This window comes from Antedon mediterranea, chromosome 10, assembly GCF_964355755.1.
Source record: "Antedon mediterranea chromosome 10, ecAntMedi1.1, whole genome shotgun sequence".
NCBI classification, from domain to species: Eukaryota; Metazoa; Echinodermata; class Crinoidea; order Comatulida; family Antedonidae; genus Antedon; species Antedon mediterranea.
In genome coordinates, this window is record NC_092679.1 from 17,950,270 (window position 1) to 17,976,627 (window position 26,358).

At 32.6% G+C, this 26,358-nt stretch overlaps 1 protein-coding gene across 1 annotated transcript in view; it reads right to left on the reverse strand.

Annotated features, from left to right (window-relative positions):
• Positions 1-4,200: 4,200 nt before the first annotated feature.
• LOC140060679 (ras guanyl-releasing protein 3-like) overlaps positions 4,201-26,358 on the reverse strand; it is a 41,213-nt gene continuing 19,055 nt past the window's right edge. The window contains exons 7-17 of the mRNA XM_072106990.1: positions 25,710-25,883; positions 19,648-19,764; positions 17,854-17,951; positions 17,336-17,337; positions 16,053-16,228; positions 12,007-12,090; positions 9,862-9,966; positions 9,352-9,467; positions 7,138-7,460; positions 6,438-6,805; positions 4,201-4,471 (exon numbers count right to left, since the gene is read on the reverse strand). Coding sequence (XP_071963091.1) covers positions 4,301-4,471; positions 6,438-6,805; positions 7,138-7,460; positions 9,352-9,467; positions 9,862-9,966; positions 12,007-12,090; positions 16,053-16,228; positions 17,336-17,337; positions 17,854-17,951; positions 19,648-19,764; positions 25,710-25,883 — 1,734 coding nt within the window. The 3' untranslated portion in view covers positions 4,201-4,300. The remainder of the gene's footprint in view (positions 4,472-6,437; positions 6,806-7,137; positions 7,461-9,351; positions 9,468-9,861; positions 9,967-12,006; positions 12,091-16,052; positions 16,229-17,335; positions 17,338-17,853; positions 17,952-19,647; positions 19,765-25,709; positions 25,884-26,358) is intronic.

Genomic DNA, 26,358 nt, shown 5'->3' on the forward strand with positions numbered 1-26,358 from the left:
AATGGGAATGCATCTATATTGTCAAAAGGGTCCATGAGAATATCTAACGATACATAATGTGATCAGTTTATTCAATAGTATGTAATAAAAGATGCCTGGTAATGTTACGTAAAAACAGAAAAGTACAAGAACGTAAATATAAAGAAACAAGTTAAGAATTGGGGGGTAACAATAAAACAAAGGTGAATAAATGGTTTTAAGTGGTTTAAACATCTTATGACAATGCAATTATGTGAGAACAGACTCCTGAAAACGCTATTGTAAAATCAATCAAGAGGCTTATACAAATTAAGCAAAGAATTTGTAAAGAAGAAATGCTTCTTAGACAGTCCAAGTGTTTACAACAACATTCCGATCACTAGTATGGCAATGGAATTTCGAAAAGTTTACCGGAACTATTTCAATGGAATTTCGAAAAGTTTACCGGAATGCCAGTTGAATTTCGCCATTTTCCAGCCGTAAAACGAAGCTTGGTACCTTTATTGTACATCTCTTTTACTTGTGATCTCCATTTCTTTTTTTCCAGTAGATCGGCAGCAGTAAGATCATCTATGATATAAAATTTCTGGCTATCTAGCGCAGAACTTCGTTGTTTCATAACTTCAATCTTAGAAGCGTATGAGAGAAAACGGGCAATGATATGCCTTGGCTTGCCGTTCATACTTTTACCATCTCGGTGGGCCCGTTCGATTGTTGGCCTGGGATCGAGTGTGAAAAAATCAGAAAGAATGTTCTCAAAGATTAACTTACAGTTTTCTTTTGTGTTCTCTTCCACACCAACAATTCTTACGTTATTACGACGAGAAAAGCGTTCCGTCTTGTTAATTTTTGCCAACAGGTCAGTTGTACTACCTTGTAAATTAGCAACTGTTGTTGTCAGCTCTGTGACAGTCGTTTTTAATTCCTTGTTTTCATCTTCAAGGGCATCTATTCTAGCAGAATTAAACGATATTGCTTCGTAAAGCTCAGCTTTATTAGATTCTTGGCCTTTTAAAATCGATTCAAGTTTTTTTTTAACAAACGATTCAAACGATAGCTGGTCTTCGCTTTCGAATTCAGCGGGCTTGGTATTTGCTCGTGTAGATCGTGACATGGCTTGTCGTGATTGGCCTAGAGAAGATTAGTATGCTAAGTAGTGCGTTTCAGGAGCTCGTTGTGTAAGCGTCTTACTCCGATCGAATCATGGTAACTAATAGTGGTAACATACATATCTTTTATTGTTTGAATTATAACTACAAACACCCCATTTAAAAATGTAAATGAAATTTGGTCTATACTAATTTGTAAGTGTTATTATTGGATATTTAAAGATTATGAATAAAAATGGTAATAAAAATAAATACAATTTTTATTTTTAAATGGTATTGTATTGTTTAATGAATTTGATTTCTGCAAATATGGACACAGTACGTAACACAGTTAACTGCCTTCACAAGGAACTTAAAATTTACAATCTGCTCACTGCTGGTCAAACATGCTGTTATGCACATATTACCCAAACATGAGTGTATGCATTTGCATACAAGTATCTGCCCCATATGGTGTCACTAGTAACTTTTCCATACGCGACTACATAGCTATTGAGTCTAACAGTCATTCTATGCATGCTTCCTGAACAGAAATCAAACAGTGTAGAATAACATTTTGAACTGACAGCTGCATAGTCTAGTAATGTGTAATGAATACGAAAGGTTGCGATTGATTATATTGAAGATGAGTTATGTCCATTAAAAAAATTATTAAAGTTATTATGTGACACATATTGTTTTAAAATGATATTATGTTAAAAAATATTTATGACAGAATATACAATTTAAATAAAGTCATCTTTTATATAAAAATTATTTTAAAAATGTTTGTAACCTCTTTTAAAAAACAACAAATGAGGAAATGTAACAAAAATATACCCTGAAAATATGAAAGACCAACTCATGTCCTACAATGTAATCCTTAATAAAAAATATCAAACTTTATGTTTATGCCTGTATTATGCAGCACCATCGAACACATTTTAAACACATGGTTGGTGTCTTGACGGCAGTCCTAGCTGCAACATAGTATAAAGCTTTGTCTACACTATCAAACTAGTTTAACAAAAAAGTGTGATGTGCTCAAACTGGGCCATAGCCACCAGTACGGTTGGTAAGGTTCAATCACTTTTTCACAGAGGCCTTTGACAGCCGAGTGGCTTGCACAGATATATAGACCACTTTATTTCTCGTGGCTACATCCCTGCCAAATAAGGTATTGATATAACATCATCGTGTCCATATATGGGCACATCACATTTTGTTTGTCACATAAAGTTAGATAGTGTAGACAGAGCTTAAGCATATTACATCTTTATTAACTTCACCCTAACCCTGATCCTACACTCATGCAACATGCACAACCATGCACTCTGCCTACTACTCTCTTTATATTAAAAAATCTTCTCTACGTCATGCCTCAGTCCAGCTGGGTCCACGTCTATGTACATACTAATTACAGATTGAAAAATGCGTCCATGTCACAATATTCAATGTTTGTTACTATTTTATAATAAATTATTTCTGTACATCATCATCTGCAGCTAATAACGTCTTATCAAAATCAGCACACCTATTTGGCAGTCTTATTTCTGTATATATTAATGTATATATTATATTTACGTTTCCTATGTTTTTGCATATTTTTTTATACCTAAAAGGGTACACCTTAAATAAACGAACAAATTAAAAGATCACTTAACAATATTCTTGTTAACAACAATATTCCAATAGTAATAGTAAACACAAATTTAAAATATCTTTATTTGGAGAGACCTATCATAAAGAATGACCCCCAATTTAAAATTGGTATGTTTAATATAAAACCATTTGCAACCACATTGATAACAGTGGTGACGCCAGCATCAGGAAGACCTCTCCCCTCCCCTTCCCCTTAATCGGTGAGTGACCATTTTTGATGGGGCGAAAAATATGTTATTTTGTGATAAAAATAAAACAATAAAAAGTGACTAAAACTACACTTAAATGTCTAATGTCATCGGAGCTTCAAGGGGCTCACCAACCCCATGTTGTAGCTTCACACGGATGACCAACTGCCCCCCCCCCCCTCACTTCAGGGCTTTTGGCCCCTCCTTTGGGCAAATCCTGGCGCCACCACTGATTTTGAGAATTGATTTTATATTTTAATTATATGCATTGTAACCCTTCTTTCCTTTCCATTATTTCTATTATTAATATGAATGAAACAATTAAAATTGCATAAATCACCGTCTACTAGGTCAGTTTAAAAACAGTTATATTTTACTTATTGTTATTGCAAAAAAAGTGGTGCTATTATCAATGTAGTTGCAAATGATATTTCATAATACAGTAAAACATTTGAAACTTAAAAAATATGATTTTGTATATAATTTATAAATATATCCTGAATATAAACAAAGAAAAAAATGACACAAAATACATTATTGGGGGTTTTTTTGGCATTAAAAGGAGCAGGATTTAAAAAAATATGAAACATTTAGATTGGCAAAATTTCAGTTACATTTGTGTACACTGTCTTTTTTTGTTTTGTAATTATTTAAAATTGAAGTCTTTAATAAATGCTGTTTATTACAAGATGCTCTGTTGGTTGAGAACGAAGATGTTAGATGTCCATTGCCACTCATTCCATTGGCTCATATACTGGTGACTGCTGGAAGGGAGCCACTTGTCTTAAGCTCTGTCTACACTGACAAAAAAAGTGTGATGTGCCTCAATATGGTAGTGATATAACATCATAGTGTCCATATATGGGCATATCAAATTTGTTTGTCACATAAATTTGATGGTGTAGACAGAGCTCTATGCTGTGGTTGGTTTTATAATTTGGTGTATTTTGTATTCTTCTGGTATCATACGGACATGTGCCTTTTCTACAATTTGCAGGCAAACTTCTCTAGAGTGTAGTGGAGGGCCAAACACAATTTATCTTAATCGCATTTCTAATGTAACATAAACATGCTGTGGCTGACTTTTTGGAAGGAGTTGTTGTTTTCTCCTTTTGTCTTTTCTTCCTACAGTTCAAATTGGTTTTCCTCCATCTCTCACTTCACTTTTATTTCTTGTCTTTCACTCAAAACAAAGTTGTGTGAATGTTGATTCATTTGCAGACTGCTACAGCGTATTGCAGAACAGGCTTAAGCACTTTGAATCACTTTTAGAATTCTCTTAATTTGCTTTTCCTTTTTTTAAATCAAATAAATATGAACTTCTTTAAAAAATGACAAACAGATGACTTCAGGTGGCCACATGTTTGTTTTGTTCTACTGTATTTATACTTTTGAATCTTCTTGTTTATGAAGCGTGTCCATCTGATCGAATATGAATGAGAGAGTATGTCGTTTGATTGAGTCTATGTTACTTTGTAACTGCCTATTCCGTTCTTTATAATTCTGGTTTTCTAGTCTTAATTTGTCATTTTCCGAAACAAGATATGCTTTTTCCTGTAAAGATAAATAAAGATAAATATTAGTTAATAATTTATTATCTCGACACAGGTTTGATGGTTTTTAAGTCCAGGCAACGACCGATGACACACTGATTGACCTGGCCTAGGTTGGTAGTCAGTCGTCCCAAATCAAAAGCGCCCTATTATGCAGGTATTACCATTATCATATAGTAATTAATTTTAATAATGTTATTTCTTTGTTCATAGCACAGCCTCCAAGCCTGGATGCACTTCAATTGCCATGCACTTTGAACATCCTCCCTGTGGCTTCGTTTGTTGTCTGTGAGCTGTGTCTTCTTGATTGATTATTTCCAGGTCAGAATTTCTCTTGTAAAATTGCCTAACTAGCTTGTACCTATGTCCTATAGATAGCCTGTGGCCAATTGTCTGTACATTTTATGTGCATCTTTGTCTATCCTGGTCAAAATTTCCCTGGTATATGTTGCTTAACAAGCCTGTACCGCTGTCCTATGACAATTGTTGTATGTATATTTGATGTCATGTCTGTTCTTTTCTATATTAGGTCATGATGATGACAAAGTTGCCTCAACCCCATAACTATTAGTTAATAATCTGCATCTTATTGTATTTAAACAAAACGACTTGTTAATGTCAAGGAATGGCTTGGGGGGTAATGTATACTGGAAATGGAACTATATATTTTTTTTTTAACCTGGAGTGGTGGGGGATGGGTGGGGAAGGTAGGTGTAGATATCATTTCTAGAACCACCCTGGAGTGGTGGGAGATGGGAGGGGTGGGGGTGGGAGATGGGAAGGGTGGGGTAGGTAACATTTCTAGAACCACCCTGGAGTGGTGGGTGTAGTGGAGGTATGGGAAGGGCAGGAGTAGGTATCATTTCTAGAACCACCCTGGAGTGGTGGGGGTGGGGGAGGTATGGGAAGGGTAGGTGTAGATATCATTTCTAGAACCACCCTGGAGTGGTGGGGGTGGGAGATGGGAAGGGTGGGGGTAGGTATCATTTCTAGAACCACCCTGGATTGGTGGGGGATGGGGTGGGAAGGCGGGTGTAGGTATCATTTCTAGAGAATCACCCTGGAGTGGTGGGGTGGGGGAGGTATGGGAAGGGCAGGGGTAGGTATAATTTCTAGTTAGTTTCTAGTTGTGTGTAATTCACAAACATATTATGCTAAATGGCTTAATCTGTTTTGAGTTTATTTCGATTTAGTTCAGTATAAATTACAGCACTTAATAGTATCATTTGGCAACAAGATTTCGTGACATATAGTAAACCACAGATGCTCTCTTGGGTGTTGCTTCTGAGAGGTAGTGATTTAAGAGTGACGTCACAAGTTCATATAAATTGTGTTATATTCAGTGCGCTGTTTTCCGTTTAAATGTGAAACCTCTTTAAGTATTTAATTTGACACTTCAGAATTAATGAAAACAAATTCAACCAAAAGTTTGAACAATATTTAAACAGAAACCTGGCGAGTATCATGAATTTAATACAATATAGTATTTTCATTTGTATATTTATTATAATATTAATTTTGTTTGTTTTTTACCTGCATGTTAATTGTAATAATAACTGTAATAATTAATAATTCATTATAATACATTATTCTAAAAGCCTCAGAATGCTAACAATAACATATTAAATAGCAGAAATTAAAATGGTGAGTTTTTAAAGCTCCTTAGCTTAGAATTAGCAACTAAAGTTGTCTATGTAATTAATTCTTTCATTGGTGAAAAATTAAATAGTACATTTGATTTTTCATAAATTATGCATCATTGCATTTACTAGCTTTTATGTATGTGAAAAAACCCCAATATATAACAATTTAAATACGGTAAGGTACATTTTGTGCAACTCCTATAGGATTATAGATAATAACAAATTAATAGTGCATACCTGATGTAATAATAATGTAATTACTATTTTGTGCACTTACCACATTCCTATTGGAATATAGTTAATTAAGAAATTAATAGTGCATACCTGATCTAATGTCATAACTCTCTCTCGTAATTCCTCCAGCTCATCTCTCTTATTCAGACTTCCGGCGCTTCCGCTATACCGGCTGCCCATACTTGAATACCGGTCCTCTTCGCTTACAGTGCAAGTGCTAAGAGTACAGGTACTAAGATAACTCGGATAACTGGTCACGCTGTATTGATCACTGTCCTTGTCCGACTCTGAGTCTTCAGTCTGTGTGCTTTGTTGAATCAGCCTGGCTTTCTGTCGCATAGACATTTTGCGTTTCTGGGCTAGGGTGATTTCTGGACAGGTTTCCAGGGTACACGTTTCGATGGGGCAAGTGTCAACTGGTGAGGAATCTGGACTGGTTGGCTCAGATTTAATATGTACTGCAGATAATGAATTAAAACAGCAAATTAATAATATTAAATATCATTATTAGTTTTATTTATGCGAGAAGGTCGTATACTTAATTAAGTTAATTGATATTTAAAATACTTAAGTAGATCATATAACTCCTGAAAGAAACTCAACAGTTCTTTTCAGAACTTATATATGTGGTGTACCGCAAACTTTATATCAACCGATCACATAACATAATAAAAAGTAATAAAAAAATCTGATCAATGAAAGTGGTCAAATAATAAATTATTTTGTTTGACCGATAAAAATAAACAAATTTTTCTATGGGTAAGTAACAAGAAAAAGTAATTTATCTCACCACCATTCATCTTTGAACAATCCATCGTGTGCCGCCTTCGAACACCATTTGGTGAACTACTATCGTTATACAGTCCTGTACCTTTCTTCGCTCTGCACTCCATTACAATACGATTTTTACAATGTTTATGAGAATTAATACCACAGATTCTACACTTAACACCTTGTTTAATAATACCCCAAAGGAGACCAGTGCAATGAGAGCAAAATGTCGGACTGAAGTAAGTATGCACGTGAAAGTCGTGCTTGAAACTGTTGCGTAAGGCTAGGGAATTAGCCTTTACGAAATAATTCTTCATTTCACTCTTGCTTATCAAACCATCCCTGGAGAGAAGAGGCAAACAAAAACACAGAGGTAAATGCAATGAACGTGATAACAAATTCATAACAAGCAATAGGTTACTAGGACGTTAAAAATGTGAACTTTGTTCATATTCCCTGAGAAAATTTATCCAGACAGATTATGTCTGACCCTATTAAAAAGCTAAAGTGAACAAAAAGAACAACATCTAATTTACAATGGATTCTGTTTGCACTGAAAAGACAAAACAGATTATGAGTTAATTTCTTTAATTCAATTAGTTTCATTTTGTGCCTTTTCTACTATTTTTTATTTTTTTCTGAGCAGACTTTAGCAAGTTTCAATAAAAATTAGTAACAAGAATTACCACCGGTTATTTTTTTTTGTTTTTTACCAATTAGTGGTGACCTTATTTAAACAGTGTGAACTCCATTGTGGGTAGTAGTTGTGATGTGCCGGAACAGGGTAACTAATGCCGTGTTTAAAACATTGTTGATATATTTGTGGTTAAAAACACACTCTATTAAGAGGATAATTTTGTGTAAAACGAATAACGGGAAAATGTTTCAAAACTACAGCAAACTTTTCAGGGGACATTTTGTTGGGTGCTGAAGGTGTCCCCTAAATCTACTAAAATAGTTTATTTTGAATTTGTCTGAAGAAAGTTATTTTTTTCTGTTTGTTTTGTTTTGTTTGTTTCGTTTATTTATTTTTCACACATTGAACAAAAAAGAACAGATATATATACTTAAGAAAGAAAAAAGAAGACAATGTGTGAAAGGAGATCAAAATAAGTAAAAATTACTTTAAGCATTGACCACCTAAGCAGTTGTCAATGGGTTGTTTCTTAAACATGTATTAAATGTAATTGCTGATTATTCTTCAAGGTACTGCGTTTCCTGTGTGTATAAAGTGGTACTCTCAAATGTTATCAACAAACAGTGATACAACAGTAGACAAGGTTTAATGTTTGTCTGTCTGAACAAGTTCACCTGAGACTTAAAGTTTGAGCGATTGTCTGCACAACAAATTATGAAATAAAATCACTTAATGTCCGTTCGCATTTACATTCATTCAAGAATTCATTCATTAATGTGTAATGATTTATGAACGACGTAGTTCAGCTAACACATAATTAGTGTTACAAGAGATCCAGGTCAGGAATATGCCCAGGGAAGTTACACTAAGGGTTAATCATGTAAGGTCACTGTATGCGTTGGTTAGATAGGCGGCTGTGCTGTGATAGCGTAAATAGTAGCATGTGTACAGCTTAGCCTGATAGACCTTGTTGAGCACTTGCGTCAACTTGTAAGACTTATTGTTTGATAAACACAGAAGTTATATTCACTTTTTTTACTAAGCTTTCCACAGCTCATAAGTTTTTCAAGATTTTTTTTAACGAATTGAGAATATATGGCAGTGTAATTTTACAGTACACTGTTCTGTACTTGGATATTATTTGTCATCATTCAATAATGAACAGTATTTTTGTTTCTATCTTCTAAATAATTCTAATAATTGAGAGGAGAATGTAATAAATTAAACAATTATTGAGAATATATGATTATTGTTGTTTTTGTGTGTTTTTTGTGATTTTTATATGATTATAAGTATTGGCCCCTCTCTCTTTTGGTAACAAACCATATTGGGCTTCTTTTTATCTATGGTACTTTTTATCTGATTGATTTTGACAAATGAAAAATACTGTATGTGTATGTATGATGATGTCATATCACTACCATATTTGGGCACATCACTACCATATTTGGGCACATCACACTTTTTTTGATAGTGTAGGCAGAGCTTAACAAAGAAAGCCTATTCTATAAAATATGCCTCGCTTGCTCATCAGTGCATGGCGAATTCGTTGAATCTAGGATTTGATAATGGAATTAATCAGAATAGCATACTTACTGATCAGCATCGAGAACACAGAAGGATTCCATGAAGGGAAAATTACTGGAAATTGCTTGGAATTCTGCATAAGATATATAACCATCTTTATCATTGTCATAATTTTTGAAGACAGCCTATGGAAGTAATACAAAATATCAATTAATATAATAATACAATGTTAACAATGTATTTTTGATATTGACCCTTAACCTAGAAAAAACAATACTTAACATATATTTATAACATATAGACATAGTCAATTTCTTTTGGTTGTTTAAAGTCATTTTAATTAATTATTGAAATTATAGTATTCTACTGCAGTAACTAAATGCATCAACATATTATTTTACTTTGTTTCAATTGAGAAATGTATGACAGTCACTGCAATACAGTACTAAACTAGTAGTAAGATTACCCTACTCCCAAAAAATCGCATATAAAGATTTAAACTTAATAATAATGAATAATTTTGCCATGATCCTTTAGGTAATTCAATAATCAAGAGATACATCTCTTTATGGTACATACCTCAACCATTGCACTGACATGCTTCCCAATGGTCTCTTGATCAGAAGGAGCAGAAATGCCTGACGCCCAAGCCGCAAACACCTGAGGTTTCGTTGGTGTTGGAGGCTAAAAAAACAAATTGTAATTTTCTTAAAATAATCCTTGTTAAATACATTTTAAAAGGTTATCATTATTAGATTTGGTGGATTTTAATGCTTCTGTTTAAAATAAGTCATGAGCTCTGTCTACACTATCAAACTTTATGTGACAAAAAAATGTGGATATGCCCATATAGACACGATGATGATGATATCTGTACCATATTTGGGAATATCACTACCATATTTGGGCACATCACATCAAACTAGTTTTAAGGTCTGTCTACACTATCAAACTTTATTTGACAAGTGATGTGCCCATATACTAGTTTGATAGTGTAGACAGACCTTAAACCTCATAATCACATATTTCATTCATTTTTTTTTGGTCCTCCTCATTATCTTCTACTTTAAAAGAAATTCATCATTTAAGCCAGTAATTCTCACTCCGTTTGTGTACAATGTTTTTCATTATGTATACTGCACTGTCAGTTTTTGTCATATGCTAACTGGCTGTGCGCCAACGCTACAATATTTGTTTCATTTTACTTATCAAGAACTGCAGAAATGTTCTTATGGATATAAAAGTAGGTTAGACCATAAAGGTGGATGGACTCTCAACTTCATCTCTGTCAGTGCTATCACAATTTGCAGAAACTGAAGTATCAAGTACATGAAAGCCATTTGAAAAGTACGTCCCACTTGAATAACATAGCCTATAAACAAGATTTGCATGAAGCTCCATCTTTTTGAACGGGGTCAAAATTGCATCAAGATACGGTAATTCAGACTGCCTGACAAATTTCATAAAAACAATCATATTAGCGTGAGACCCTAGTGATAACACAAGTAATTCATAACAAAATATGCCTGGTACAAGGCATTTGAGGAACTAGAGTGGAGCATAGGTTTTTTGGGAGAGGAGTTGCATTGCAGTTGTCAGTGAGGATTTTCTGGATATAAAGTATTATTAACGACACCTCCAGAAACCAACAAAGTGTCTCTTTAATATGGTGCCCACTGAATAGCGGTTGGTTGTAGTGTTAAAACACATACCGTAAAACCTCGAAAAGAAGCCCATGGGCTTCTTCTTTTTTTAGTGCTCTTGCGTGGGCTTCTTTTCGAGATGGGCTTCTTTTCGAGAGTACTTTTGCAAACTGTAGAGGGGGGCTTCTTTTCGAAATGAATGCTGTAAATTTTGTGAATTTCTACTACAATAATGTGACTTTTGAGACATTTTTTCAACCATGAAATTATGTTTAATATACCAATTAAAAAACAATATAAAAAGCAAAAAAACAGCCCTATGATTCACGGTCAAATACAATAATTTCGTCATCATCTCAATACAGTATGAGTAGTTTATCCCGAAATGAAGCCCATACTATCTTGAAAAGAAGCCCAGGGGGCTTCATTTCGAGATGGGTTTCTTTTCGAGAGTACTTTTGCAAACTGTAGAGAGGGGCTTCTTTTCGAGATGGGCTTCTTTTCGAAGTTTAAGCCCATGGGCTTCTTTTCGAGGTTTTATGGTATATTGCCCCTCTCAGGAAAGTGGCCCATTACTAGAGGTCTCTACTAAATAAGGGGGGTCTCTCAAACGATTAGAGGTCTACTATATTTCTATTAAATATGTGGTACTATTACTAAAGATTTCAAAGCCTTGATGACAAAGAATAAGATTATTCGTGAACATGTACAAATTTATAACAGCAGCAATGTCAGCCAACAAAACATACATACAACTTGCATAGGCACACTTTTCTTGGAAAAATGTAAAATGAGTATTTAAACGGTTTGAGAATGAGACTGCTTCAATGGAGTCTATTTGTCATTAATAATAATGTATTGTCCTCATAAAGTTGACTTTTATAATCTTAGTTAAGTAATAGTTGTCTACATGAATAATTTACTTCCACTATATGAAGGAAAGCAAGCCATTTCACGAGTCCCAGACTTATGAGTGGTTTATATTTCTCTACTCAGTGTGTGTCATATTTAGTTTCTCACACTGAATAAATCCAACGTAAGCCTAAGTTCTTTACGACTGTTGCAAGTGAACCATACTTACCGCACTATTCGCAGAATTCCTTGGTTCTCTCGCTAAAGATAATTCATAAATCTCATCTTCTGTGTATTTTAAGTCTAAAGATACCTGGAAAATAAAACAGTCAGTCACCGTGTTAAATTATACAAATTTAAGCGTTGATGGAAGAGTCTTGGGACTTATATACATATGTTAATAGCCTGTTGTAGGCCTCTAAAAGGTTAGCGTGAATGATCAAAAAAGCACCGCTGCACTCATAAACATTTTTTGATGTTGCGGTTTTAAAAAATAATATTCACTTGATCAATGACTTTTAAATAATTATCATAAATTAACTGTATATTCGCAAGGATTTAACATATTGCAAATATCAACCGAAATCCATATGCATTACCATAGAAACAACACTAACACACGCCTACATGTAGTGCATTAACTTGCATTGTTGTTCTTTTTTATTATAAAAATCTAGTATTAGTTGTTCAGAGATATTTAACTTGTCTGGCATTTAATTTCATCTTTCCACAGGGAATGCAATCACTGTGTTTAAATGCCCCCCGACATGTGTAGGGAATCGGAATGATAGCGTCATAATCAGGTGTCTTCCCTTCAGTAAAAATCAACATATGAAGCTTTGCAGATATGAAAATTACAAGGAAATCAAACAGTTTGGGAATTAAAAGCCATGCCAATCACACGGCAAGATAACAAAGTGGAAATCGTCCAGGGAACGAGTCAATCGCTGGATAACAAAACCACATCGTCGTAGTGTTCACGCTGAGTGGCCTATACAGCAGTACACGTAAAGTTCACACATTATCTGAATATGCAAACCATTTGAGAAGGTCTTAGAGTAAACTTAATTAGCAGACAACAATATCTACGAATACCTGTTCACTGTCACGACAGACTAGAAAACAATAAACTAATTTATGACGTGAATCAAAGTGTGCTAATTCTACGGGGAAATACTCTGGTAATTTTTTTTCCAAGTATGCGAATTAAACAAGTTATGGTTAATTAAAAAGCAATATTTGTTCACAACCATAATTTCAACCATTATTATTTGAAGATGAAAATATGTAAATAATCCTATTTATTCTTCATGTTACAAGTTTTGATAATTGAAGAAAATAAGATGCTAAATATAGTGACGTTTTTCAGGAATGTTAATTGCTATTAAAACCAGCATTGAGCGCTGTAATTTTGAAAACATGATTACAATATTTCATGTTCAATTTCATAAATAAAGATATTATTTCAGGCACAATTTATTATTACAACTGGAACAAAACAAAGTGTCCCCTTAATTTATAAATGTCCCCCGATTATAATAATATATGATTTAATATTAATAACTTTATTTGAAAACGGAAAACTTGATCACTTTAATAATATAGTGTTTTTAATTAGGCTGTTTCAGTAAACAAAACTATATAAAAACAACAAACAATTAAAAGTAAAAGTTAAAAACGAATGCAACTAAAACAATACAAATGTTGAACGGTGTTTACAAATGCAAAGCTAAAACCACAACAAACAAAATGGGGTTGGCTGTAGTGTTAACATATAACTCCCTGTATTGGAGTGCTGAAATATTGTCCCTATTTTGTTTCATGGGAACCGAACATTTCAATACTTTGAGTAGCATGGGCTATTGGATCTGACAACACTTCACTCAAAACGTTTACCTTTAATATTTTAAAGACATTTTAGACAATCATTTTATCCTGTAGAGTTGACCTCATTTGTGTACTTCTCAATTACAGTCCAATAGACACGTTTCGCGCTCGCGACCAATCAGAAATAGTTGGTATAGATTTGTAAACAAACCGAACACCTCTCGCCTAGTGCGTGTTGAAGCATAGCGAAATGGCGACTGCCGAGTGCTTTTGTTGCAAGGTGCATCATAAATGTTGTATATGTTGGATAAATCGTGAATTTAACTACACAAAATCACTGAATAATATTCCTGTTTTTAATTTTCAAACACTTGCTGAGTGGTTTGCGTCGGCTCCGAAGGATAGTGGCGCAAAATCTTGGAAATTTTTCAAGGAAAGGTACGTCCACAATGTGCTCGTGTCTCTCCGCCCGCCCGGTGGCGTTGCCTGATGCGGTACTTCGTCTACTCTAGGCCTAGGAGGCTTGGGTGTCTGTTTAAGCGCCGAAGAAAATCACATAATACATGGAAGATGCAATAGGAGCATGAAGAAGAATGAAAGATAATAATTAATATATTTACGCAACATTTGTAAATAAAATTAAAAACTAAAAAACAAAAACAGTTAACATGTATTAAATGCACCGTAATTATATGTCACTTGTGTCAAACCAAATGACAATACATAAATAAAGTCGATGATTCCGAACCAAATGCCCAAATAATTCTACAGTGAATAAAAAACATAAGTTTAGAAATTAAATAACATCCTTACCATGCCATTCCATCAAAGGCTAGTTTTGACGATTGCTTTTTAAGATGATCATCTCTCAGTTCTCCCATGCTTTAACATACCTCTCGCTGTGTTTGTTTACCATTGTATACCCACTAAAAGGTCAAACTGACGGTGACCTCGCGAGCGCGAAACGTGTCTATTGGCTTTTAAACAATGGCTATTTTGACATTATTGATAAATAATATTTCTTTTTTTTGTTAGCTTAGTTAAATAATATTTTGGGCCTCTTGGACCTATCTTGGTTATTGTCTGTCATGACGGGATTGGGCCATATATATTTATTTATCAAACTATCCCAAACACACAAAAACAATATTACCCCAACACTACGCAAACACCTCCCTTCTGACGATAAATAAAATTGATGATGAATTCAAAAGTGGATAGATGGAACGGCAGCCCAAGTGAATGTCACTTCGGCATCTCATTCAGTTTAACATATTCGCCCCCAATCTACTTCATTAAATTAGATAATTAAAGGTGCTCACTTCAAAACATGAGTTAATAATCACATATCTGCTACACATACAAAACAGGAAACAATTATTTTGGTCCCTAGATCCAGATCCCCAGGGGCCTAAATACATGCGATTATTTAACTCCTGTCTTTTTCTTATAAACACCTGTGAAGTCACATGACCAACACTTAATAGACTGATATTATAAAAATTTGATTGGCAATTTACAGCCAATTTTATGTTATTAATGTGTTTATCAAAGATATGATTTTATAATATTAACATGTACAAGAGCTTAGAAATAGACATCTATAGTATTAACATATACTAATGAATTAAAGACTATTTTTGTAGATAAAAAAAGAAAAAATTTTTTCTTTTTTTATCTTTATTAAAGTGTATATTTTGTTGGATTTATATATTTTATTAAATTTTAGTTTTTTTATTAACTAAATCACACTTTTTATATTTCAGAATGTTAAAAATCGTAAAATCCTCCATTTTGACACAAAGATATCAGTGAGAACTCTGCATTGTTGTTTCTGTTATGAAATTTGATAAATGCACGACAGACTGTTTGATTGGTATTCTTGTTACATACTTGATTCATTAAAATGCTACTTAACATCTTTGTTGTTTGGAGTACTTAGACGATGTACAATGTAGACTTAATTAGGAAGCTGTACTAATTGGCTGATTGCGTACTAAAAACACTGAACATTACATTTCCTTTAGAATAATTATTTCATAAATTGATAATTAGTTTTAATAATAATTTTATTTTTCAGTTAATGCTCAGATCAGATCACAATATTACATTAGAAATACTGTAGGAGCAATTGTATTTTATTTGTGGAATTAACTACTAATCTTTTCATTTTCTGGATGTTTGAAACATAATCACCTATAATTTCTTTGTAATCTGTTTTCACATGCGTGGTGATGTGTATTGTGAATTTGCGCAATGCTTCAGGGCAGGATTCCCCTATTTTTGCGTGGTAACTATTGTAGCTTTAGGGACCATATGTCAAATCATTTTACCGCAGTAAATACAATTTCTTTACTATTTACGTTACTGCAGTAAAATCATGTAACTGCAGTAGAACTATTGTGTCATGATCTCTTATTACAGGATTAAACTTATTTATTGTTTTACCTTGAGCATGTTAACGAGATCCATATTTGGCTCTACCGGTGGTTTTATATGCGTTAAACGCATCAGCTCCTCAAACGTAACCGTCAGTTGGGCCATCTTGCGGAAGTTAATTTGCGATTTCTCCGTTTTGTCTGGTAGAGCTGTGTGTAATAGTACTAAATCTTTTAAATGTACCCCTGGTAAAAATTAAAAAGTTTTTATCATGAAAAATGATTTTGTTTTGGACAATCTCTTATTATCATCATCTGGTAAAGAGCATTACAGGATATATAAATGTCAATCAAAATTTGATCTTAATCATGCCATGAAAATATTTTTAATGATTTATAAAAATTTAAAAATTAAAGTAACTCACCTCTGTAGTAATAGTTACCACATATGAAGATTTGGGGAAAAAAGAAAAAAAATTACAATTAAAATATGAAAAAAAATTACCATTGACAAACAATGCCATGGTCTATGCATTGCTATTTATCACATACTGACATTGCCAAATTGTCACCTCACATTGTGTCACTGACACACATTGCACACTATTATATAAAACGATGTTAAATATTAAAATGAAAATCAGGTTCTTTCCTTCTTTCCATTCATGCCTATGCGCACATGTTGTTAGTATTACTGTATAGTTTATTTATCAATAACGTATACACAACACGTTGTAGTTCCATAATACATTGTTGGTATCAGGTTTATATTTGTTATTAACGTTGACTTGGGGTGGGATGGAATTGTGATATAAGCCCATCTTCTTGAAATTGGAATTGTGTTGGAAGACCTGTTATCAGGTGATTCTGTTAACATTAATACAGGTAATTAGCAAATGGCAAAAGAAGTAAGTTTATTTTTATTAACAAATGACAGGTAGCAAAAGGTGTATGTGGATAGTCTGTTTTTAGTGATATAGGATGCAAATTATAGGGTGGAATGGAATGCAATACAACATTGTACCATATTGAAACAGTTATAAGCCCCATGCTCTTAAAATTGGAATTGTGACAAGTATGTGTTTTACTCAATGGCCAAAATGATATGGAGTTAAGCTCTGTCTACACTATCAACCTTTATGTGACCAAAAAATGTGATGAGCCCATGACACGATGACATCACATCACTTCCATATTAGGGCACATCACACTTTTTTTGTAAAACTAGTTTGATAGTGCAGACAGAGCTTTATCTTTTTGGTGAAGCACTTTTAAGATAAATGATTTTAATTTTATCTACAATAAAACTTAATGATGACGTTCAACTAGAAACTCAAAACCAAGAAATCTAACCTCTACAGAATTGTTTATCCAGCCTTAATCATTTGATTTACAAATTAAATTTGCAGGCAGAACTTTCTTATTCTATTGCAATAACATATGTAGAAAATACTGAGAAAAACTAATAAGTGTTAGACATCACTTGTTAAGCTGTATATGTGTGGAGAAAGTCACCTGTATCAGACGACAGTCATCCACGATTAGCTGGGCCTCTCTACGACACACACCTGTGTCAAATACCTGTATTTTGGGCATGCCAAAATACAAACTTGAACTTTTTTGGGGTAGGGGGAGATGTCCTTATGCAGACTGCCTTATGTCCTTTTTATAAGTCTATCTAAATTCACAGTCAAGTTATCACAATTCATTTTTTCCAAAAAACCATGTCATCAAAACCATTTTTCACTATACTTATATACTATATTTGGCAGGGAGTGAAGGGGAGGAGGTGGGTGGTGTGAGAGAAAGCAATCTCTATTTTTCTACAAACTACTTGGTATATTTGTATCACTGTGTGTCTGAATACTTACAGAATTGGAATTTTGAAACCCTTGGCCTCGTTAAGTGCTTTTCTGTAATTGCTAAAATTAGAAGTTGACGATAACAATTCTGTCATCTCTGTAATAATCTAGACAAGATAAAAATAGAGTAATCATCATATATAAGATCCAATGGAAAACAATACATTAGAACGTCTATTATGAGGGATACTTTCAGGATCCAACAAAGTGTAGGGGTGTCTCTTCAAAAGGTGAAGGGTGTCTCTTCCTGTCATTATTTTCATTGGAATGTATCCCTTTAATAGGGATGTCCCTAAATAGGGGTGTCCCCTGAGTAGGGATGTCCCTGAACAGGGTTGTCACATGAACAGGGTTGTCCCATGAATAGGGGTGTGATCCCTGAATAGGGGTGTCCCAAAGGAATGGTTCTACTATAAGTAAAAACTATCGAGTACTCAGTATCCTTTTGTTTTACTGAAATTTATTTCTTGGAAATATCTAACTAGTGTGCATAGGCCTAATAGATGCCAATGACAATCATCTAGTGGAACATCTACTGGGGAAATATTGTAATTGTCAACACCCTATTATATGCAGAGGAGACACTAATGAGACACTTTGTAGGGAACCAAAGGTGCCCTCTTAATAGGGGTTCTAGTGTAAATTAACAAGGATTAAAGAGTAACCTGCATATGCATTAGTACAGAAGAAGGTCCACACCCCCATACCCCTGAAACTCACCACCAACCATAAGAAAAACTATTTTATATAAAAAATTTCAATAATGGAGAAATATAAAACAAATTCTCAGATGACTAAGGTGAACCACCTTTATTGCCTTGCAAAGCTTCCCAATTTGTTTTAAATCTTATATTCAGTCCATCTAAATCCGCTGGAATGTCATAAATTTAACTGTTGCATTATATTTTTGAAAACAGGTATAACAACTTGATGAAATATGTATTCATATGAATATATAGTGGAAATAATAGTTCTAGATGGATAATGATAATTCTAAAAATATTTAACTTTTTCAAAAATAAGTCCATGAATAATTTTGTAAATAATATTATTATTTTTAGGTTTGTGCAATTTATATTTTTGCTTTCTATTGAGTGTCCTTCGATAATTTTGTAAACATAAAAATATGTTTACAGTCTACAGAATGCTATTTTTACAGTTTCCACAAAAGAATATCTAAAAGCAGCTATTGTCGTAATTTGAACTATTTTTTATAATTGCAAATATCACAACCACAGAATTTTGATTGATTTATTTGTAAGCAAACTTTTATTTTTATTCATTGTTTTTGTTTCTTGAATAACTTTATTAAAACTATAAATTCATCTCAAATTGTCATGATAGAGTTCGAAATATCTTGTAATTGATAAGCGAAAAATAAAACATAGAAAGACAACATATTATTATATAATTATTATTATTAAAAATTATCAAATTAATGTATAGGAAGAACATATAAATTCATTTTATTCATATTATATTGTGTCTGTCCCTGGGTCATTTTGAAACAAGTCCTGAGAACTTCTAATCATGATTCAAACTAACGGCCTTGGGAAAAACACCAATCTGGTTATTCAAGTGTTGCATCCATTTTGAAATAAAGTTGTTATTATTATTATTATATAAACCGATAGAATAATCTTATCCTAATGCATAACAAAATCATTATTATCAAATTTATTATTTTCTGTATATCATCTTCAAATGTGTATATCACATATTGTGTTCTATTGGTTAAATAAATGTTATCAAATCAAATCAAATAAAAAAAAACAATAATGACCATTTCAATGCTCTACATACCTTCTGTTTTTCGGGTGAAATGTGAGAGTTTGTTTGACGTAACCTAGCCAACGAGCTATGACTTAATCCACCAACAACAGCCATTAATGTATTAAAATTGTTCAGTTCTTGTAATCTCTGCAAAATTAATTTTTGTAATATTTAAATATAGGAGGACCTAGTTAAGATGGAAGGGCACTCTGTATACCACCTTCTCATTTTCACCCTCTTTTTTTTTCTTATCATACATTACTTTATACTTCTAATTTTTCGTTTATTTATTTTTAAATTCAGAAAAAACTAATTTCAGAACTCTGAATTGGCTGAAATAACGTCAAAATTAATTTACTGCAGTAATAGGAGTAACTACATTTTGCAATATTGTATGATTTTTAAATGTAGAAGTTATGAGAGAGTCATTGCAATAAACAGTGTAAAAGAGTAAAGAAAGATGTAGTTACTGCAGAAAACTGCAGTAGATTAATTTAGAAATGGTCCGTTAGTGCTTTCTAAATGACTGCATTATTTCCTACAACATTTATGAGATGTAAAGCTCTTGGCAGCCCAGTACCTCATGTCACACCCCCACTTTAATACTAAATGCGATGATAGTATTTGATTAATGTATCTGTCATTGTGTACTTCATTTTGTATTCAAATCTTCTTTAAGTACGCCAATTGATTCAATTTGATTTGCCTTATGATGTCATCATGATTAGGGCTCACATCACAAATACATCAGTGTGGGTGGACGAGTGAACTACATACGTTTACTCAGCATCACTACTAATGTGCGGTAATAGATTCTTTAAGGCATCGAATACTAATCAATGAACAATATAAGCAGAAGCAAGTAGTAATAGATAAATTGATATGAAATGAGAAATTGTAGACAATTAAAATACTATACACGGCAAATTTCAATCTTGACGGTAAAAACGTAAAATATATTCATTAAATTAAAATACCAATCATGTTTATTTATAATTTGCAATTTTGGAATTTGTATTTATTTCTTATAGTATAGTACAATAATAGGCGGATCCAAGAAGATGGGGACATATTTGGCCTCTGCAGAGCTCCCACTTCTCCCCCACCCCCATCCCCTTCCTACACTCACTATGGACTGAGTGCAGAATCTGTTTGGGCTTAAGCCTATTCTCATTCCTGGTTATTTTTACATTGATGACCGAATAAATATTATTATTATTATTATAAATATTATTTCAATATCTCCATAATATGAAAATTATTATAATGTTATGTTCTACAGTTAAATATAGTGTACGGTTCTTATATATAATAAAAAGTATATTATTAATTATTTAAACACTTTCGAAATCATGTTCTAGATATATATTGCATATAACCTTGGCTCGCAGAATATTCAAATGGGCTCTACAGCAGGTTTTTCAAATTTGTCTTTATAAATGTGGGCGAACACTTCAAATATGGCACAGGAATAAAAGCATAATCAATTATTTAAGCATAAGGTAATTAATAGGACAAATATTTATTTATTTAGTATCTGCTTTAAATGCTTTTTACCAACGCATTCACTATGATTTTCATTGACTTTTGTGAAAATTGGGGAAAAAATATGCGCAATGTATTTTTTTTCCCACCTTTCGTAAAACCTTGGATTTTTTTTTTCCTCTTTTGTGGTGTAATCTACCACATTTATTCATTTATTCATTCATCATAATTATTACAAATACATATTGACATATTACAATCTTTTTTTTCCATTATTTTCTGATTTTTTTGATAATTTTATTAGCACGGTTTACTGGGAATGTTTTACGGTATATGGCCCTTGCCTTCCCCTTAAGATATGTGTGATGTATGTATCCATTTCTTTTCATTAATCATTACATTAATGTAATAAAAGTCCTTGTATTATAGATTTATATTTGACTTAATTGGCAAAATGACATCATTATGATATTCATAAATCATGGGTTTTCAAAGAATTCCGTCTGTGAATAGATTTAGTAAATAACGATTGACTTAATTGGCTGGTCTTGCGTCAATGTTACTAAATACTCTACGTCTTAATTAGGAATAATATAATTTCATTTATTTATTCCATTTTAAATTTGATATATGACATCATCAAACCCGTGGTGAATTCACATGTCATGAGAATCGTGTGTGAACAGGACTAAGCATTAATGATTAATTACAGTTCACACATAAGCATCGCTTGTCTGTAACCTTAGGGCATGGGGAGTTTCGGTCTGGAATTGTTGCCTGAGGTGCGAAAACTGTCAACATAGAAATGAAGCAATGGTGAATTTGTGTAAAAAAATGTATTTTCTAGAATACAGTAGAACCTCTAGTCTATTAAGTGGACACCCTCAGGACCCACCAAAGTGTCCCCTCTGAATACGAGTTAATTTAACCAAATTTACCCTGGTTTTTTTCACAGGAAAGCGTCCCCTGATTAGGGACGTCCCAAATGAGGGGTCGTACTGTGTAAAGTTCTGTCTATACTATCAAACTAGTTTGACAAAAAAAAAGTATGATGCGCTCAAATATGGTAGTGATATGCTCATATTTGGTAGTGAGCATAGGTGTTTATATATCGGCACATCACATTTTTTGTCACATAGAGTTTGATAGTTTAGACAGAGCTTGAGATGAACAATCTCAATAATCGTTCTACATTCTAACTACAATTAACACTCAACATATAAAAAATTGATGACCTCGGCTGAGTCTATGGATTTAACTAATAATTAATAATAATTATGATAAACGGCATCTGTCTAGTTATTTACAGTTTGTAATCATGACCGGAAAACTTGCAATTGTGGATAGAATTTGCGAGATCCTACAAGGATCAGCGATCTCACGTCACATGACGTCACAACCACACCTTGGGTAAACGAACACTGTCATATTGCGTGATACAAGCATACCGTGGTCAGGAAACAGTTAAAGGTCACGGATCTTGCTAGTTGTACTATCAGTAACAAATCCCTGAATAAATTGCCTTTTATCAGGTATGCAATACGCGGTTTCACGCTTCAGTGTACAGGTTTAGACTCGATTGCCAGGTGCTTTGCATTACCTGGGGATTTCAGTTAAAACACAGCCAACTACGTATATTACGTTGATAATAATAATAATAATAATAATAATAATTGATGTGTTTGGTTAGAATTTAACCTTTTTCATATAACTAGTATGATATACATTTATAATAATTAGATTTAAACTGTTTGACTTTTGTGAATTTCAATCAGTTTCTGAATTAATAAAAAATAATTGATGACGAAAGTGGTTATCATTTGAAGTAATAGATAACAATATACCTACGTTCCTTATATTAGATAAATATATAAAATTGTTATTTTGTATATTGTATTAAGCTAGTTTGACAAAAAAAGTGTGGCCGCCAAAATATGGAATCATTGTGTCCATATATGGACACATCACAACATAAAATTTGATAGTGTAGACAGAGTTTAAAAGAGGGTTCTAACAAAAACCAGACTGCTTTAAGAAAGGCTGATACCAAATCGATGGATTGAAATGACACATTATTATAATGATACACAAAATCCTGATTTAAGAAAAATCTGATAGCACATCAGATTTGAATAAAAAATTACATTTTAAATAGATTATTCTAAAATCATAATTCGTATTAATTAGTCCCATATGGTTGACTTATAAATATTCATGAGCGATTAGAAAAGAAGAAGTAAAATCTATTCAAGACTACTTCAAATTTTCAACTTTAATAGGGTCAACAAGAATTTCCACTACAATTGTAAATACATTTATTTTAGAGAGTATATAAGAAAAATGCAGATGGATTATTAATAATAATAATATTTATTTGGTCACCAATGAAAAATAATCAGGATTGAATGTGTTTAAACATGGGAGTAAAGTCACAAATTATGTATGTTTTGTATGCAAATCCAAAGGCAAATTAATAAAAAAATGTCAATGCTGTGGGTATCAGTGGCTGGATCGCAATGGAGATACAAAAAAAAATCACATGATAAAGCAGACAGAAAAGTTAGCAGAGCTTTCGGGCAACACTGGTCCTTCATCAGTGTTTTGTATACATATACATTTTCTAAATACAGATTTAAAGTAGTGTGAGGAGTAACAGTAAGCGAGAAAACCGTTTAGCTTGTCCCACATTGAATCTGTATCTATCATGAGCAAGTTTTCCACTCAAACATCGTTTTCTATGTACTATATATTTAAATTACAAATGTTGCTATTGTATGTATAGTAAATTAGATGTATAAATCAATAAATGTTATCATGAAAATATATCTAATCTTATACAAATCTTTAATTACAAAAAAACATGTATGAAAAATTGATCACCTTAAGGATATGAACCTGTGACTTTTATTAATAGGGCAAGTGACTAATCTCTTTAACCTTTTTATGATTAAACAGGTCAGATATTTTATCGTGTAGTGTATATATGACATTTAACATGAAACATAAGCAGATTTATTACATGATGAACACATGATAAACATTCACCTACTGTACATGATTTGAACATGTGACCTCTTACTTTTAGGACAGGTGACTAATCTCATAGACCATCATTATGCAGGATATACAGTCTAGATACACTTTATCAGGCATATATTTTTGTATACATATCGAAAAGCGAGCAACTCTCCAATTACGGGATAGATAAACTTTTTTTATAATTATTGTGATTTAATCCTCTAGTCTTATTAGAGGCTTAGGAAGTAGTTAAAAGTTTTCACTAGGTTAGAATTGAACTCTGGACATTGAGATTGAAGACAAACATGTTAACCACCAAGCTACAGCTCCACTGTACAACTCCTATTGACGACCTAACAACATTTTTTATTCACCCTACATGAATCGAACCTCTGACCTTCTGCTTTACAGGACAAGTGACTAATCTAATAGACATCTTTATGATTAAGCAGGTTAAGAAGACCAGATACATTTCATTTAAGAAAATGAGGCAATTGACAACATAACAACATTTTGATGACTGATAAATTTCACACTACATATGGTTCGGACTGCTGACCTTTTGCTTACAGGACAAGTGACTAACCGCTAGACCACTTTTGGATTGAGCAGTTTATGCATTATATTTTGCAATACTGTATATAATACTATTAGGAAAACATAAGTACTGTATTGCGATATTTATTTAATTACCTATAAATGATAAAAGATGGTATATTGAATTTAAATCCTTTATATTAACAATAAACAAAAACAAACAAATTTCTTTTACAATTTAAAATGATTTCAAAACTGTATAAAAATTCATCTAAAGTATTTTCAAACAAACAAGCATTTATATTTGTTTATTGAAAATATCAGCTTTAAAATGCCTATTCAATTAAGCCTGTTCTAAATCATACAAAACGCTGACGTCACTGACACAGGCCGATATGTTATAATGACGTTGATTTCCAACAAAGTGTTGCAACAAATAATATTGTAGATATTCAAAAAAGAAAATACATGAAAAAAACGAAAATGCAGTGATAAGATTGAATACAGACGTATTACTATATAATATAGACAATGCCTATCAACAAAAACAGATATGTTTTGTAACCATGTTAAAGGGCCAACTGAAACATGTTTTACGCTCTATATATATTTGTATGCTGTTTGATGTTGTTGAATTAAATTGAATTGTCTTTCTCTAGATAAAAAAACGGCAATAAAACCTACTTACAATATGATGAATGAATAAAATTTTTAAAAAATTTATTTCATCAAATGCCATACAAATAATACAGAGCATAAAAAAGGACCAACCTAGAAGTAAGCTTATCTCAGTTGGCCCTTTAATAATAATAATTAATTGAATTTAATAAATTACCATAAGACCGAGTAGGCCAAATGATTACAAATTTGTCAAAAATTAGGGTATTGGATTATATACTCAGATCACATTAACATTGGATTTACCAAATCCTTGTGTCTAAATTTAGCCTAAATTTGTGGGTGGGACTATAATCAACCATGGGATTATACTCGGTCACATACAGTATATTAAAAATAAACTTTATAAATATAGAAACTAGAGGTATACTTACAACTGCTACATTGACAAATTTCTCCATGACCTCTGCCCTTTGCTTTGGCGTGTGTCGACTTAGTACCATACATTGAATCCACATGGATAATCCATTGAATAGGCCAACCGAACGTTCCAACTTTACGTTATCCTTCAGCTGACCGCTCAGGGCATAGCTTTTAAAATCGCCAAACTAAAACAATAAAGACAAGGCGGATTAACATTAATATGAATATAGCACATAGGTGAAAAAAAAGGTTGAAATAGTGGGAAGAAGGTATAGAAAATAGACTCACATATGAGATGTTCCTATTCCCAAATAATTGACAAATAAAAAGCTTTTCAGTATTTGAGTATTTTTCAGTAAAGTCACAATGGAAAATAGGAAATCCAAATTTCTCATTTACAACAAATTATATTTGTTTTTAATTAATAGCATGTTTAATCAACAAATTTTAATTTCAATATTTGTAATTTGTATAGTGCAATTACACAGTGACAATACATTTCATTGTAGCTTTGGTGAAATGGAGAACAGAAAAAAAAACATGTTATTATATGTTACTTGTATAGTTTTGAGTTTCTCCATGCCTAGAATATATATATATATATGTATACATATGTCGTATATATAAATCCAAAGGCAAATTACTGAAAAAAATGACAAT